At 41.6% G+C, this 16,960-nt stretch overlaps 1 protein-coding gene across 2 annotated transcripts in view; it reads right to left on the bottom strand.

Moving 5' to 3' along the window:
* Positions 1 to 2,001: 2,001 nt before the first annotated feature.
* ATOSA (atos homolog A) overlaps positions 2,002 to 16,960 on the bottom strand; it is a 52,522-nt gene continuing 37,563 nt past the window's right edge. For both annotated transcript variants that reach the window (XM_053366044.1, XM_053366042.1), the window contains exons 6-12: positions 16,135 to 16,245; positions 14,293 to 14,372; positions 12,447 to 12,555; positions 9,900 to 10,058; positions 5,224 to 5,292; positions 4,407 to 4,606; positions 2,002 to 2,998 (exon numbers count right to left, since the gene is read on the bottom strand). In XM_053366044.1, coding sequence (XP_053222019.1) covers positions 2,845 to 2,998; positions 4,407 to 4,606; positions 5,224 to 5,292; positions 9,900 to 10,058; positions 12,447 to 12,555; positions 14,293 to 14,372; positions 16,135 to 16,245 — 882 coding nt within the window. In that variant the 3' untranslated portion in view covers positions 2,002 to 2,844. The remainder of the gene's footprint in view (positions 2,999 to 4,406; positions 4,607 to 5,223; positions 5,293 to 9,899; positions 10,059 to 12,446; positions 12,556 to 14,292; positions 14,373 to 16,134; positions 16,246 to 16,960) is intronic.

Here is a 16,960-nt window from a genome sequence, read left to right as displayed (position 1 = left end):
AAATTGAGATGTGTTGATTTCAGGACTGCTGAAGTCACACCCCTGACCTAGAACCTCAAATTGCCCTAATTTCAGATATGGGTGTGGTAGCTGCAGTTAACAAAGATGAAAGACACTCTTAGGCCAGTTGGTACTATTACAGCTTTCATGTGGAGGCAAATTTAAAGTAATGTGCTTAGTGAGCAGTTGCCACATGGTGAGCTGTTTGTATGCAGTAGCTTATGATGCCAGCTTGGTTATTTCTTTATATGTATTGCAAAACCCCAAAAGGAAGAACCAGTTTATGGTCATAGGCGGCTGCACGCAGATTGCTATGAGTGAAATGCAACAATGTCTGTCTGCCAATGGAACAGACACTATTAGCAGAATAGATTCTGCAGCCTTCCCCACTCCTCTATCTGCTCCAGAGGGCTGGGAGACTCTTAGGAGTCAGATTTGGGGGCACAGAGGACAAGAAAGGGAAGTTCTGTTACATGAGCAGAAACCAACTTTCACAAGTACGGAGCTACAGTTGGTAAAAGTGTAACAACCTTGAGTTTACCTTTGTGTAATTGTTTGTTGAGACCAATGGGGCACTTTCCAATAAATGTAAATGACATTAATACAACACACACAAAAAGCCTTTGCTACTAACTGATGGTTAAATCATTGGCATTAAAATGCCTATCAGCAAGCTATTTTTCAAACAGTTTATTGAACTCAGAAAGGTTTCAAAGCCGTCTTGAATCTGTAGAAGGTATTTGGGTTGAATGATTTACTTGAAGAATTCAGTTTTTTTCTGCATATGACATTTCTGGTTTTTGTTCCTGCCACAGTTCTAGCACCACAGGACTCAAGTTCTTTGGAGGTACTGGCTTATAATCTGTTGCAGTTTCCTTAACCAGCTCCACACTCTGGAATACTGTACGTATTTTCTGGAGAATCCTCACAATCCAACCACAAAATTCATGGTGATTTCTCACTCCCTTTTCAAAAACATCTCCCCCTCCAAATACTCAGAATCCTAATTTTGTGGAACTGTTGCACACAAGCAATATCCCACAATGCCCTTTATTGTGTTGGAATGTCTGGACATTTATTTGCCAGTATTAGAAACTGCTTTGCTGGAGTTTCTTGTGGGGGAAGATGGAAGGAGATTCTAGAGTCTTGGAGATTGTGAGTGAATTGTTTAAATTATTTCAAGGTACAATAAAAGGGATGACTTTCTGGAGCAGCTTTGGGGAACCTATGAACTACAGGCCAAGTTAGGCCCAGCAGGGATTCATATTTGACCTGCAATGTTGTTTTCCCAAAACCGCACCCAACAAAGAGGAACCTCAAAATGCTTGCTGTAAGTGCTGGTCAATGAATTGGTGCTTGCAGCAAACCTTACCTGCCAGGGAACAACCAGGAGCATCAAAGTGTGCTCCTGGTTGGTTTCCAGGAAACAATTGTTTGACCAGCACTTACAGCAAGCTTCAGAGATACTGACTGCACTATGGAGTTCCCACAGTGGCATTTATTGTAAGCCCTGCAGGGAAAGGATTCCTTTGTCCTCTTTTTCCTCCATGGTTTGATTCTCACAGTGGCCAAACAGATGTCTACTTGCTGGTTTCCCACAGACATCTAACTGGACTAGATGCGCCACTGGCCTGATCCAACAGGCTATTCTTACATTCTTCTGATTTATGCTGGCAAAGGAAAAGGCTTCACCTGAAGTCAGGTGATGTCAGGTGACTGAAGGGTGGGCTATCCCACCCATCAAAGTTGTCCATGGGTGCTGGGAAAGGTCTGGATACAGCCCACCGGCCAGGGCTTTTTTTCCCAGCCAGAACTCACAGGAAGTCAGTTCCAGCACCTCTTAGGTGGGTTCCAGCACCTCTTTTTCTGGAAAAATAGCACTGCCGCTGGCTACCTCCAATCCCCACCTCTGTTCTAGACTCAGCTAGTGGCCTATAGTGGACAAAAACAAAACCCTATTAAGAGCACAAAGACCATCTCAAAATAAAACCAATACAAATGTTGCTGTTTTCACATATATTTAAGATATAAATACTACTTTGTTTTCACAGTACATCTTTTTTTTAAAAAAACACAGTCTGAGAAAGTCAGGTATGGGACAGCAGTGTTATGTAAAATTTTGATACTGATTAGAACAATGTGAAAGGCTTTGATGAGGGGTCTTTTAGGAGGGAAATGGGTGCTATTATAGGTTGGGTCTATGATTTGAATGAGTAGTCCCACAGTTCTGAAGTATGGTTTCATGTGTTATCATGGGGTGGGGGTGGGGAATTAGCAATATGGGGGGGGGGAGGAATACACAACCCATCCTGCCCTACATGCTTGCATAGTATGATAATGCAATGGAAGTTCAAAATCCCATCCTTATTTTAAGCAGCTTACGTATCACTTAAAAACACATCACACAAAGTAAAGACTTCTGTATATATTTCAGATTTCAATAATAATGTCAAAAATACGTAGTATGATTTTACATAGGATTTGTGCTACATTAGAACAGTAAAGACAAACATCACTTAAGTAAAAGAAACATTAAATATTAAATAACCAAAAAATAAAATAAGGTGTAAACACTAAACTAATTTGGGAATCTGCTATTGCAACACGTCCAATGAAGTGGTTTATAACCAGTATAAAAAGATTAGGACTAAGTATGTTCCAGTCTACTTGGAATACACAAAGCTCATTCCAGAAGCATTTTTAAAAACTGGTCCAAGAGCCTAGAAGAGCTTTGACTCTCATTTGACCACCACCTCACTTCACTTTTAAACAGTTTAGTTTATGCCAGTTGTTCATCTTATTAAATCTGGTAACTGAGCAAATACTTTTCATTGTTGCATCTTGCTAACACCGGGGAGAAAACTGAGGGTTTGTTGGAGATTCAGTGTAAGATTTGAGTTCGTATGCAGCGCCACTGTCAACTTCCATGGATTTTCGAGAGAACAGGAGTCTTACATCTCTGTAGAGGTAGATCTTTCCAGATTTAGAACTCTGGAACCTAGGAGAACAGATGTCAGTATTAGTCACTGCTGAATGTAAAGCACGTGTAAGAAATGTAACAGAAGAACGAAGCTTGGAGAAGAAATTTCTTCAATAGTCTAAACTGTTACTTTTTATCTAGTTCAAAAGGAAGTAGGTGTTTTTCCATTTATCCTTATATAACCACTGCTTGAGGCTTGTACTCTAAGGATCAGACTGAGACATTTTATTTGAAGTAGGAAGAACAGATGAAACAGTGACTGCAATTTTCAATTATGTTTATGGCACATTATTGAATCAGAACACATTAGTGCATATATTTAGGGTGATGAGCCTATTTGTTTGATATTTTTATAGCCTGTATCTCATTCTTTCAAAGCCAATGAGAAAACAAGATAAATCTTTACTGCAAAACTGAGCATATCTCTCAGATTAACATCCTCTTGGAACATGCCAAGAAAAAGTGTTAAAGGATCTAAGCTAAGTCTGGGCATGAGCTTGTTTAAAAATCTTACAGAAGCTGGCTAGTCTCTAGACAGACAGCTATGGTTTGCGTATCAGCAGAATGTTATCCACCTCACAAGAGAAAATTATAGGTTATGTTTTCAGTCACATAGGCACAAAGTACAAAAGCAACCTGCCAAAACTTACAGGAGTTTTGATGAACACACAAACATGGACATGAAAAAATGAAAAAGCAAACTGACCCTTAGGTTTTAAAGGACTGCTTTTGTTTTTTAAAAGTCTGAATGGCAAGTTTCAGCCCTAGGCAAATGTTTCTGCTGACAACCTCTTGCTAAGGGGCTTTCACAATGGAAGCGCTGACACAACTTTAATTGGGGCCTTCTAAACAGATGCTGCCACAAAGCAGTTTAGAGTTGTATGACTTCATTTGTTTGGGAGAGAATGTGTATGGTTTCAGCAACTAAAACTTGAGTCACTTGTTTCAAATCTATTGTTGGAGCAAAGAATGAAAAACCAATACATGTGGCCCATTTGACTTTTTATCTGCATAAGCAAAAGGACAGTTAACAGGGTTCCTGTGCCTTTTTCCAAAAGATTTTTCAGCACTAATTTAAAAAAAACAAGCTGTTGTTTTGATTCAAAGAATTATCTGCACTAAGTAACACATAAGAACATTGGGATATATCCAACATAGCACTAAGTCAAAATCACTTAGTAGGGTATTTCTTCCGCTGGTGACATGCTTTGCACCAGCAGGATGTGGTTGCAAAGAGGATGCCTAAGCAGGCTGCTGTTAACTTTGCCCAATCTGTTGCATAGCAAGTTTCCACTAGCACAGCTGCAGTGCTGGACTGCTCTACTGCGTAATATTCAACCCCCAACCCCCCCGGTCCACTAGTGCAACAGCCCTTGCATTAACAAGAAGATAATGTTGGATCCAGCCCTTTGCTCAGCAGCCTTACCTCAGATGAATGAGGTAGCGTAGTAGTCGTTCTTCAGTATGTCGAATATTTTCTTTATTAATGCTTCTCTTTGTTTCTCGTCTCACAGGGACAGAAAAGGTTCTTTGCCGTAGGAATGTTTGATGATTGGCTGGCATCTCTCGTAAGTCATATATCACCACAAACATCTTCACCACAGTCTTGTTGGGATTAAATAAGGTCTGAAAAGGACAAACAGGTGTTTCAGAATGGCACTATTCTGTCGAACCAACAAACATTTGAAAATTCATGTGTCTTCAGTAACTGCACTTTCATACACAGCTATTGCTTCTGGAAAGAGGAGACTAAGAACTAATAAGCTTCTCAATCACCTTCCATATAATCCAAAAGTGACTGAGACAACCTCTGCAGTTGCTAGGTAACTGCTGGCTATCTTCTCAAATATGATCTTTCCAAATACTTTCTGCTCTTCTAGCCTGTGGCCTTTGGACAAAGAAAGGAGCTATCTAACAGCTCATATCCAAGAGGTCCAAGTGATTAGCAGTACAGTGGTACCTCGAGTTACACACACCTCAGGTTATAAACGCTTCAGGTTACAAACTCCGCTAACCTGGAAGAGTTACCTCGAGTTGAGAACTTTGCCCCAGGATGAGAACGGAAATTGTGTGCCAGCGACGCAGCAGCAGCAAGAGGCCCCATTAGCGAAAGCATGCCTCTAGTTAAAAACAGTTTCAGGTTAAGAACGGACCTCCGGAACGCATTAAGTTCATAACTAGAGGTATCACTGTATGTTGGAAAGAGAATTGTTAATGTAACTCTTATGTCACAAAGTACATACCACTTGTATCGTTCCTGAAGGAGGTACCCGATAACCCCTTTTACCAAGTGACTCTAAAGCAATTACACCCTGTAAGGATCAAACAAGAAATGGAAAATTACAAATAGGCATCTTAATGTAAGCATCAGTATATCAAAGTGTTTAACTTTCAAAATTATCTGCAGTAGAAACTTCAAAAAGTTTTTTCACATAGGTAACTCACCAGTTAAGTTAAAGGTAAAGATAAAGGTACCCCTGACAGTTAACTCCAGTTGCGAACGACTCTGGGGTTGTGGCATTCATGTTGCTTTACATGCCGAGGGAGCTGGCGTTTGTCGGCTTCCGCAGTTTTTCTGGGTCATGTGACCAGCATGACTCAGCTGCTTCTGGCAAAGCCAGAGTAGCACACGGAAACACTGTTTCTATTCCCACTGGAGTGGCACCTATTTATCTATTTGCACTTTGACATGCTTTTGAACTGCTAGGTTGGCAGGAGCTGGGACCGAACAATGGGAGCTCACCCTGTCGCAGGGCCTCGAACCGCCGACCTTCCGATTGACAAGTCCAAGCAGCGCAGTGGTTTAGACCACAGCGCCACCCGCATCCCAAAGTTAAGTTAGGAGTGCACAAAAATGTGGCTTGTAGAGGACAGTTTAGTCTCACTCACTCACTCACTCACTCACTCTGGTACGTAGTTTCCCCTTTAAGCATCTTTTCAGGACGGACAATTTATTATTTCAACATCTGCATTTAAATTGATCATCAAAGGTGAACAGTATTCGCATACTCCTAACTCGAGGAGTAAAGAACAGTGTCAATTCCACAGGATAATAATCACAGTGCATTTATTTGCAGGCAGGAAGACAGGACAACCACAATAGCTTCCTTTCCTAACTAAGGTGACTGGGCTATAATTGGGCCCACACAGTCTTTTCAATTCAGTCCAAAGCAGTTCATGTAATGTATATTGGATGTTTTGCCTGCCACAGGAGTCTGAACCAAGAGTACTTTTGGGTACTGTTTATGTGTTTTCTTTTTGTGAACATACGTACCTATTTAGTTAGGCTGACACACAGGAGACAAGTGAATATAACTTATCAAAACAAGATGTTCATTGGTAGCTTATATAAAGGGCTGCTTCGCATATGATGCTTTCCCCACAAAAAGGAAAATGTGCAAAACTCCAAAGGAGTTATGTAAAGTTGTAAAGAAAAACAGAAGCCACCAAATGGTGGAGGTTGGTATTGCAGTCTTACTGTAAGGCACCCAAAATAGAAAGGAGCCTCATTTGAAAGTTGGGTGAAGCTGCAACATATCCTTAATGATATGTTAACCAACAAATGGGTGCTTGGGACACCTGTGCCTCCTCCCCAGCCACCTTCAACAAGTAAGAAAAGTAAGCGTCTGTTGTTACACTCGGAGCACAAGGGGCACTCAAAGTACAGGGTAAAAGATCTGGTCAGGAAAGGAGACCAAGACCAGGAGTCACTTTCTTCCTTGTGAAGATTTAAAAGCTAATTCAAGGTGCATCTTGATTTCCCAATGTCTAAATGAGCTGCCCTCCCTAGACCAACTAGCAATGGCCTTACTTATATCATAGGGAAGATCTAAAGTGTTATTTATAAATGTTTATATTCCTCCAGCTAGCTTAAATATTGACACCGATAGCAAGTGGCAAAGATTAGAAACCTTCGTTAAGTTGCTGATTTCGGATTATCCAGGGGAAAAGCTCCTGCTGGTGGGTGATGTAAATGCAAGGCTAGGGCCAGATGACTCCAGTTTAACAACCAAATACAGGTGCAAAGTCGGGTTTCCCGAGACATCTAGCCCAGAAGCCCACCAGACCCCAAGGCTATCTAAGGACCATTATTCAAGCTATGCCAGCGCCTGCCTTTTCAAATTTTCGAGGCAGCTAAGTTTACACATTCTAAATGGCTGCACAAGAGGTGAGATCCCTGGGGAATATACATTCCTGTTAGGATCAAAAACTAGCACAATAGACTACATATTGGGCGATAGCGAATTACTGTATTTTTCGCCCTATAGGACGCACTTTTTCCCCTCCAAAAATGAAGGGGAAATGTGTGTGCGTCCTATGGGGCGAATGCAGGCTTTCGCTGAAGCCTGGAGAGCGAGAGGGGTTGGTGTGCACCGACCCCTCTCGCTCTCCAGGCTTCAGGAGAGCCGCAGCGCCAGCCCCACAAGGTCGGGGGACAGCGGGGAGGCGGAACGCCGCCATCCCGCTGTCTCCCGATGTGGTTTGGAGGCTGACGGTGGGGAGACACGTGCTTCTCCCCGCCGCCAGCCCCGCAAGCTCCGGGGACAGTGGGGAGGCGCAGCGCGTCTTCCCGCAAGTTCCGGGGACAGTGGGGAGGCGCAGCGCGTCTTCCCGCTGTCCCCGGACCTGTTCTGCAGGCGGGCGGCAGGGAGAAGAGCGCTTCTCCCCGCTGCCTGCCCCGCAAGCTCCGGGGACAGCTGGGAGGCGCAGCGCGTCTTCCCGCTGTCCCCGGACCTGTTCTGCAGGCGGGCGGCAGGGAGAAGAGCGCTTCTCCCCGCTGCCTGCCCCGCAAGCTCCGGGGACAGCTGGGAGGCACAGCTTGTCTTCCCGCTGTCCCCGGACCTGATCTGCAAGCGGGCGGTGGGGAGAAGAGCGCTTCTCCCCGCTGCCTGCCCCGCAAGCTCCGGGGACAGCTGGGAGGCACAGTGCGTCTCCCCGCTGCCGGCCCCACAAGCGCCTGGGGGGGAAATAAATTTCCCCCCCTTTATTTCCCCCCAAAAAAACTTGGTGCGTCCTATGGGCCGGTGCGTCCTATGGGGCGAAAAATACGGTATTAGCAAAAGCTAATTTGGTGCTATAGTTCTGCTGAAGGAGAGATTTGCTAACCTTTATAATAAATATTTTACAACTCCTTTTGGCTGAAATTATGAACAAGCGAGTTCATCCTACCTGGATGAGATCAGTACTAGGATGTGACGTTTGTATGCCAAACCAGCAACTGGGTTCTCTGATTGATTGGCTGACGCTGCAAGGCCAAAATGAACTACAGGAGGCTCTTTGCAGCCACAATCTGATTGGAATATAAATTTACTGCCACCAACGATTGGCTGCAGTCATTAACTACTGACACCTTGCCACTGTGTTCATGTTAACTGTGCTAAAGTTTTTGCACCTTTGTGGAACAAACACACAGCCTCTAACAATTGTTAGAGGCCTTACAACTTAACAGGCTTGGTTCTATGCCGCCAACGGTTCAGGACCTGCTCTTGGACAGGAATGATCAAATTACTTTAATAGTGGCTACATTTTTGAGTGCTGTCTATGTGTAAAGACTGGGCCATTATAGAGACATTTTGTGGTTCTTGATTGGTCGGTGATGTAGTAGTGTTAGACTATATTATTTATGCAAATTGTTATGCCGAATTTGTATTTTCCACAATCTGTATACGGTGTTTGTTTTATAATGTGTGGTTTGCTATGCCTAATAAAGGATTGATTGATTGACAAACACACAGCATGGCACTAGATTCAAGTAGGTAGCTGTGTTGGTCTGATGCAGTTGAAATAAAATAATAATCATAATCATAATAAAATTGTCCAGTAGCACCTTATAGACCAACTAAGTTTGTTCTGGTATAAGCTTTCGTGTACATACACATGTATCTGAAGAAGTGTGCATGCACACAAAAGCTTATACCAGAACAAACTTAGTTGGTCTATAAGGTGCTACTGGCCTTTTTTTTATTATTTCGACAGCATGCCACCTCACTGACTTCATTCTTGAATTAATCATGGGAAAGGCCACTAGCACATCTAGACCCATGGAGGAAGTAGACAGTTTTGCATTTTGTCTACGTTGCCAGTCTCTTGTTAATGCAGATGTTGTTTGTTAACTTGAATAAATACTGTTTAGCCATACCAAGCTGAATTCCCAGGTTTTCCTGGGTGGAGGCATGAGTCAGAAATGAGTACAAAAGGATACTAACACCTAGAGGCTGAACTCATCCCTGTGCACTGATTAAAGAATTATAATCATTTCCTATCTTTTAAAAATTATTTATAATTTTTATTTTACAAGCAAAAAGCTCTTAAAAATCAAATTATTACATTTATCATATTTAGACTCTCCTTTCCCTGTTTCTACAGTTTCTTATGTTTACAATATTTTTACTGCATTTCCAAATCAAATATTAAAAACTTTGTCATCCCGATTTCTCATTCTTCCAGTAAACTTCGCCGTTTCTGCATAATCCAATAGTTTCTGTTGCCATAATCATTCCTTATCAGCCGAAATGAGTTACAACAGGTTCTTATTTTCTGTATAAATGCTGAGATACATAGGGAGTGTCAACAGCTGTAATCATGTATTTGCATTTAAACTGCTGCGATTCCACACAAGAATGAATGGAAGTGGTTACTAGGCAAGAACTAGGTTGCAGTCTCGTGTTTATTGCAGGAAAACCCAGCTTAGCTGAACGCGTAGTCTGCCATTAAAAGTTCAAAAAGTAAAAGTGTGCAGAGAGGACAGCAGGGACTACAGACCTTTGGCAACGAACTGCTACCAAAGCTGTGGTTCTGTGCATGCAACAGAAGTATGCTTTGGATCCAAGGCAACCCAACCATCTTTACAAATGTTTCAGGCTTTAGTTCAGACATGTAAATGTATTTCCATAGCTAACTGTAATGTTCAAATGTTTACCATATATGGAGAGGGTGCATTGTCATCAGAAACGCTGTAGAATGAAACTTCAACCGGAAGAGTCATGTGCGTTGGACAAAAGACCCCACTTGCTCCCACTTCAGCTGTGAAGCCATCTACAATGCCCAGGGGATCCAAACGATAGTTCAGTACAGACTCCTGGAAGAATGGAAAAAACTCTGTTGAAAAAAGCTACCTATGAAGTGTACAAACGGATGACAAGGAAGATGCCCGCTATCAGGTCAGATTACTTGCCCATCTAGAACAGTATGGTCTACACCAACAGGCATCAGCTCTGCTGGACTTTTTCACATCACCTGCCATTGGACTCTTTAACTAGGGATGAAGGTTTTCAACCTGGGGTCTTCTGCATGCAAACCAAACACTTCACCACTGAGCTGTACAGTGGTACCTCGGGTTACAGATGCTTCAGGTTACAGACTCCTCTAACCCAGAAATAGTACCTCGGGTTAAGAACTTTGCTTCAGGATGAGGACAGAAATTGTGCTCCGGCGGTGTGGTGGCAGCGGGAGGCCCCATTAGCTAAAGTGGTACCTCAGGTTAAGAACAGTTTCAGGTTAAGAACGGACCTCCAGAACGAATTAAGTTCTTAACCCGAGGTACCACTGTAGTCCCAACGTGGCAAATGTCATCACAAACATAGTTAACCCCAAGCTGCCATGCGAAGCACACTGACTGGAGTAGAGATTTGAAATGCCTGGTTTAAATTGACTTAAGTCAGTGGGTTTTTTAATTTACACATATTGGGCCGGATTCATCTAAGCAGCCCTTTCAGTATAAGCCCTGCCCAAGGACTTCCGCCTGTGTAATGGGGTTTCCCCCCTGCACCACCATTGGCTCTGGGCAGTTGGCAGACAATACAGTATTGATTCTGTAAAACCCAGAAGAATTGTTCAAATTGGCTTAAAGATACTAAATTTAAGAGGGTTTGGCAGAATTTTGGCTATAAAAAATGAGTATTATGCCCCGGGGTCTTGTTTTTATTTTTAACCATAATGTTATAGCTGAACCTAATCAAAAAAATGGCAAGAACTTCTGCTTAAATTTATTTGGGCAGATAAAAGATCTTGAGTTACATCACAAACTCTCTACCAACAGAAAATATGAAGAGAAATGGCCTTTCCCAAAATAAAATACTATAATAATGCTTCTATGCTTAAGTCACCAGAAAATCTGGTTTATTTATATATGCTTTAGCCTAATACAAAAAAGGGGTTCAAAAATTATTAATGCAAATCCTCTCACACAAGATACAGTATATACACCATGGGGTGGGGATCAAAAGTAAACATAGTCCAGGTCTGTAATCTCAAACCACAGTTTACTACAACAAGGAATGCAAAAAAACCCCAAAAACCTTTTAGGAGACATGTCAGAGTGGGAGGCAAACAGACAAAGCAAATTAGGATCAATGATGAAATAAACTTTAGGCAAATTATACCATCAAGTAATCTATGAAATGGGGCAGCAGCAGGCACCCCTGAATTCAATTCTGTAGATGCAGCACATAATACTATCTTGGGATCTTCGGATGAACAATGGTATACAAATGTAAATAACAACCATCACCGAATAAGAAGATTTTGTACTATTGAGGAAGACAAGATTTGAAATTTTAATTTCAGAAAGTGACCAGTCAAAAGGAACCTTAAGACAAATATATAAAATAATTACAGAACTAGAACCAGCTCAGGTATCAATCAAAGTGGAATGCTGATATGCCTAGCAATATATACCTGCCTCAAAATGGACCTGGGTCTGGAAAAATGTTTTGCAATTTACACTTTGTATACATTTAAAAGAAAATTCCTATAAAATAATGACTCCAGCTAGGCTAAATAAAATATAGTCATCTGTTTGAGATGCAGAGCCCCTGCCCTGCCCCTCTTCTGGCGCGGTTTTTGGCATGCATGTCAGCAGGAGCACCCGTGCTTATTGCATGCAACTTTTGAGATGTCTGAACAAATATTTCTGTACTTATCTATTCATATTATATTTATTAATATTTTTTAAAAATCTGCAAAAAAACCGAAAACAACTACCCCATTTATCTTTAATTAAAAAGTCTGTACACAGCCATTTGCACCTGGCACCAGAAAATGAAAATAACAGGCACTAAGTGAGTTGAGAATCACACTGGGCATATCATAGTAGTGCAGGGGTCAGCAAACTTTTTCAGCAGACCTGTCCCTCAGACCTTGTGGGGGGCCGGACTATATTTTTGGGGGGGAAATGAACGAATTCCTATGCCCCACAAATAACCCAGAGGTGCATTTTAAATAAAAGCACACATTCTACTCATGTAAAAACACCAGTCGGGCCCCACAAATAACCCAGAGATGCATTTTAAATAAAAGCACACATTCTACTCATGTAAAAACATGCTGATTCCTGGACCGCTCGCAGGCCAGATTTAGAAGGCGATTAGGCCGGTTCCGGCCCTCGGGCCTTAGTTTGCCTACCCATGTAGTAGCGTATCAATACATCAATTGCAAGAAGTAGAGTATTTTAGGAGCATGTACATACCTCAAAGTTTCCAAGGAGGCTAAGACTTGTTACAGGTGGTGCACTGGAACTCAGAAATGGTTTCTCGTGAACATCTGGATCACTCTCTCTCCTTATACACCCTCGTGGGCTATTTAAAAAGGTTTTTAAAAAAATAAACCAAGAGTCACTACTTATATCCTCCACAGTTACCTTATTTTTCCATGTATAAGACGATCTTTTTTCTGAATTTTTTTTTGTGATAAATTGAGGGCCGTCTTATACACGGGCTAATATGCTAAGTAAGCGAGGGCTGGTGCTGCGACGGTAGCAGGGAAATGTCGGAGAGGAGGCTGCTTACCCGGTTTTCCTGGCTTAGGAAGAGTATTTGGTGAGTGCCAGTATGCGGTGTATTACGGCACCAGTTCCATCAGCCAGATCGTCAAAGGAAAATATACAAAAGATGCTCAGCAACTGTTGAGGGCTCCCAAAATAGGGGTCGTCTTATACATGGGGTCGTGTGATACACGGGAAAATACGGTATATGCACACAGACATTTTGCATTAAAGCTGCCAAGTTTGAACTACGTATGCCAGGAGTGACCAACATGTGGCTCTCCAGATATTGCTGGACTACAACTCCCATCATCCCTTGCCACTGGCTATGCTAGCTGGGGGCTGGTGGAAACTGTACTTCAACAATACCTAGAGGACTACAGATCAGCCCCCTCCACTGTCTTATGCTTTGAAGTTAAACTAATGTACATTTCAGAATGTGTAAACACCAATTAAAGCTACTCTTTAAAATGTCAGTTTGACACACACTTTTCATAGATTCTGCTTCCACAGATTTGAAAAATTGCTAGTTTGACATTGCACAAGGTAACAGTCTAGCATATATCATCTAGGCATCTTTCTGTGCAATCATTGGGAAGTTCCCAAATGTTTGGATTCATCAGCATTCCACAGAAGGCCTGTGTGCATTCAGCAACACAAGTAAGGCACAAACTTGTCTTAGCCTGCCAGTTAAAACAATGACAAGGTACCCAGGTCGTATTGTTGAATCTGGGAAATGCACCATTTTTGCCAAGAAATTAAATAGGTGTAACTAAGTGACTATACACTAAGTGATCGTGATTAAGTTGTATATATATTGTTGAAACCGGGACGCGGGTGGCACTGTGGGTAAAACCTCAGCGCCTAGGACTTGCCGATCGCATGGTCGGCGGTTCGAATCCCCGCGGCGGGGTGCGCTCCCGTCGTTCGGTCCCAGTGCCTGCCAACCTAGCAGTTCGAAAGCACCCCCGGGTGCAAGTAGATAAATAGGGACCGCTTACTAGCGGGAAGGTAAACGGCGTTCCGTGTGCTGCGCTGGCTCGCCAGATGCAGCTTGTCACGCTGGCCACGTGACCTGGAAATGTCTGTGGACAGCGCTGGCTCCCGGCCTATAGAGTGAGATGAGCGCACAACCCTAGAGTCTGTCAAGACTGGCCCATACGGGCAGGGGTACCTTTACCTTTATATTGTTGAAATAAATACATCTGTACCTTTTAGAAGTTTTTTCTAAAAAGAATTTCATGTCTTGCTCAGTTAATCAGGGTTACCTTTTTATTCAGTTGGTTTTTAAACCAGCTAGATTTTAAATCAACTAGAAAGTTGCAGCGCTAGTTACTGTATGCATAAAATTATTATTATTAATAATAATAATAATAATAATAATAATAAATTTTATTAGCTGAGTGAGGAGATCTTGAAGATGCACATCTGTGCTTTCTTCATAATACTCTCTCATGCACACCCACAGTTACAGATTACATTGTAAAAACATACAAATATTATAAACCTTTTTGTAAAAGGTTTTTGGAGGATAAACATTTGGAGGACAAACCTTTTGGAGGACAAACATTTCAATTGTAATAATGATGTATCTAAATCAAAGCATCCCGATCGTGTTTTTCTTTCAGGAACCTCAAAGGAAGGAGATTGGGGAGAAAAACAGACTTAGGTTTTGACCACAAGACCTTAACAGAGCTTGAAATCTTGGTAGCAAACATTTTAAAATGTTTTAGGGGCATAATGGAAGCAAATGGATATAATGAAAGCAGAGTGTATCCAGCCTCCCACCACTGGCCAGCTGGTACATTTGTCCCAGGCATTAGAACTGAAAAGGAACTCTGTAACAGGGGTTCCCAAATTGTGCCCATGTGGACCACCAGTGGTCTGTGAACTTCATTCAGGTTAATGGTTGTAAAACATTCTGCGTCATGTTTGTGAAAATGCAATTAAAAACAATACTGCCTATAGCACAGTGTTTTACAATTGCTGCAGCAGACGGAAAAATAATTTAAATGGTCCTCCAACACCTTTAGTAATATTCAAGTGGTCCACAGGGGTATGGGTGACGAATCATTACTATATAATCAGTAGTTTGAATAATATTTATTGGTTTGCTTTTTGAGTTAAATCATTTGATATGGCAGATAGCCATCTGTGATGCAGATAGGCTCTCTCAATTTAAATTGATTGCCAACAACGCACATAAGCAGTACGTGCAAATTTGAACACAAATATATTTCCACACCAGAGTGCAATCTAAATCTAACATTATGTAGTTAAATCTAAAATTATATAGAGAGTTAACCTAACAACAGCCCTAAATGTGCAACAGAAAGCTCCAATTTTCTTGACTTTAATCTATTGTAACTGTTTTTTAATATTTTGCTTTTGAATTGTTGTAATCCACCCTGGGACCTCATGGTATAGGTATTATTAATAATGCTGAACCAAGAAGTATTATCTCTGTGAAGCTTATCTTTTTGGATGAGATCCTGTTTAAGCAAAAAAGTAGCATGCAAAAAAAGAATAAAAGGAAACATCTCCTACATCCAGTGTCTGGGGTTGCACACACACCCAACGTTGTGTGCATTTTGTTCAACAAGTTACCATGATACTGTCACTGACAGTAATTTGTACGGGAGGAAAACGACCCATTCAAGTTGTCTCCTTTCCCAGCAGGCAATCAATGCTATCTAAGCTGATTGCATTGACAATTCATTTTGTAGGAAGATACTTTTTTTTGGTAGTGTTATCGATGGATCAGAACTAGGGTCTATGAGTTTCTTCTCAGTCGCTCCTCCCAGACTTTGGAACCCTCTCCCTAGGGAAGTTAAGACAGGCTTCCTTCTTGATGTCCTTTCACCAGAAAGTGAAGACCTTCTTGCGCCAACAGGCTTTTGGGAACTGACCGTTTTAAATGATAGGGTGGGTGCCATGCTATCTTTGTTGTGATTGTCTATATTTTTAATAGGTTATATACAATATATAGATATATAATTTTTTTAACAATTTCCCCCCTGTGTGTTTAGCTGTTCTGCTTTTATCTGTAAACTTTCTCCCTGTCAGGGAGAAAGGTGGGTTATGAAACAGCAGCAGTCCATGTGACCTAAAATTATGCAGTCTAAATTCTGATCCTTTTTTGGTCATTTCATCATGCTTTCATTTGCACTCTGAAGCTATAAAAGAGACGACTATAATTGTTATCTCCCACCCACCAACTGAGGCTAGTTTTTTTCTAATTTATTGCTTTGTTTCTATGTATAAATATTTTAATAGGTAAATGCCTTAACAAGGAGTAAAAATAATTTGCAGGCAAAGTATCTAAAACACAGCACCTCCTGTGTTTTTAAAATATTATTATGAAACATAACAAAACTATGTAACGGCAACTTACAGGACTTGAAAGTAGAGGCAATCCAGTTCGAGGATGGAAAGCCTTCGTAGAAGTCCCAACCAAATGGTGAAAATTGTTCCTATGCAACACATGTTTGAGTGGTGCTGTGCGCTGTCCGCAGAGGAAAAACAATCAGTTATAAATAGGAAACCTATCGAGTTCAGTTCTCTTGCACATTTTAAATTATATTTGCACAGGTGATTTCTCAGGGACAATGTCTCATCCTAAGTATACTGAGCTTCCAAAATTCGTAAGGAAGTGACAAGTGGAACTTACTCCATGCTGGTTCTCCATATGTCAGGGCTACAGACATATGGCAAATGTCATATATCGGGAGCAATGACAAATCAATGGAGGTAGCATCTATAGTACAACACCAGTAGAAATCCCATTAAGGCAGGCATCCCCAACCTTTGGCCCTCCAGATGTTTTGGACTACAATTCCTATCATCCCTGACCACTGGTCCTGTTAGCTAGGGATCATGGGAGTTGTAGGCCAAAACATCTGGAGGGCTGCAGGTTGGGGATGCCTGCATTAAGGGATTCTCCAACAGCAAGTTCCTTGCTTTGGGCTAAAGAAGAGCCTATATCCATGTTTCTGATTTAGAACTAAAGAACCAGACTGAAAGCCTAAGAAAGCTCCTTTGCGGATGTGCCTTCAGCAGCTCATTTTAAGATTACAGCTCAGTTCAAACAGCTAAATTGTCAAATTACAGTTCACAGAGCAGCTCACTTACATTCCAATCAAAGTAGATACTGCATGCTGACTTGTTTTTTACTTGCACTACTGCACACACAGGCATTGTTTATTTGTAGAATCAAGCAT

Source organism: Podarcis raffonei, chromosome 14 (assembly GCF_027172205.1).
Source record: "Podarcis raffonei isolate rPodRaf1 chromosome 14, rPodRaf1.pri, whole genome shotgun sequence".
In the NCBI taxonomy this organism is placed as follows: domain Eukaryota; kingdom Metazoa; phylum Chordata; class Lepidosauria; order Squamata; family Lacertidae; genus Podarcis; species Podarcis raffonei.
This window is presented reverse-complemented; position numbering and strand designations above follow the sequence as displayed.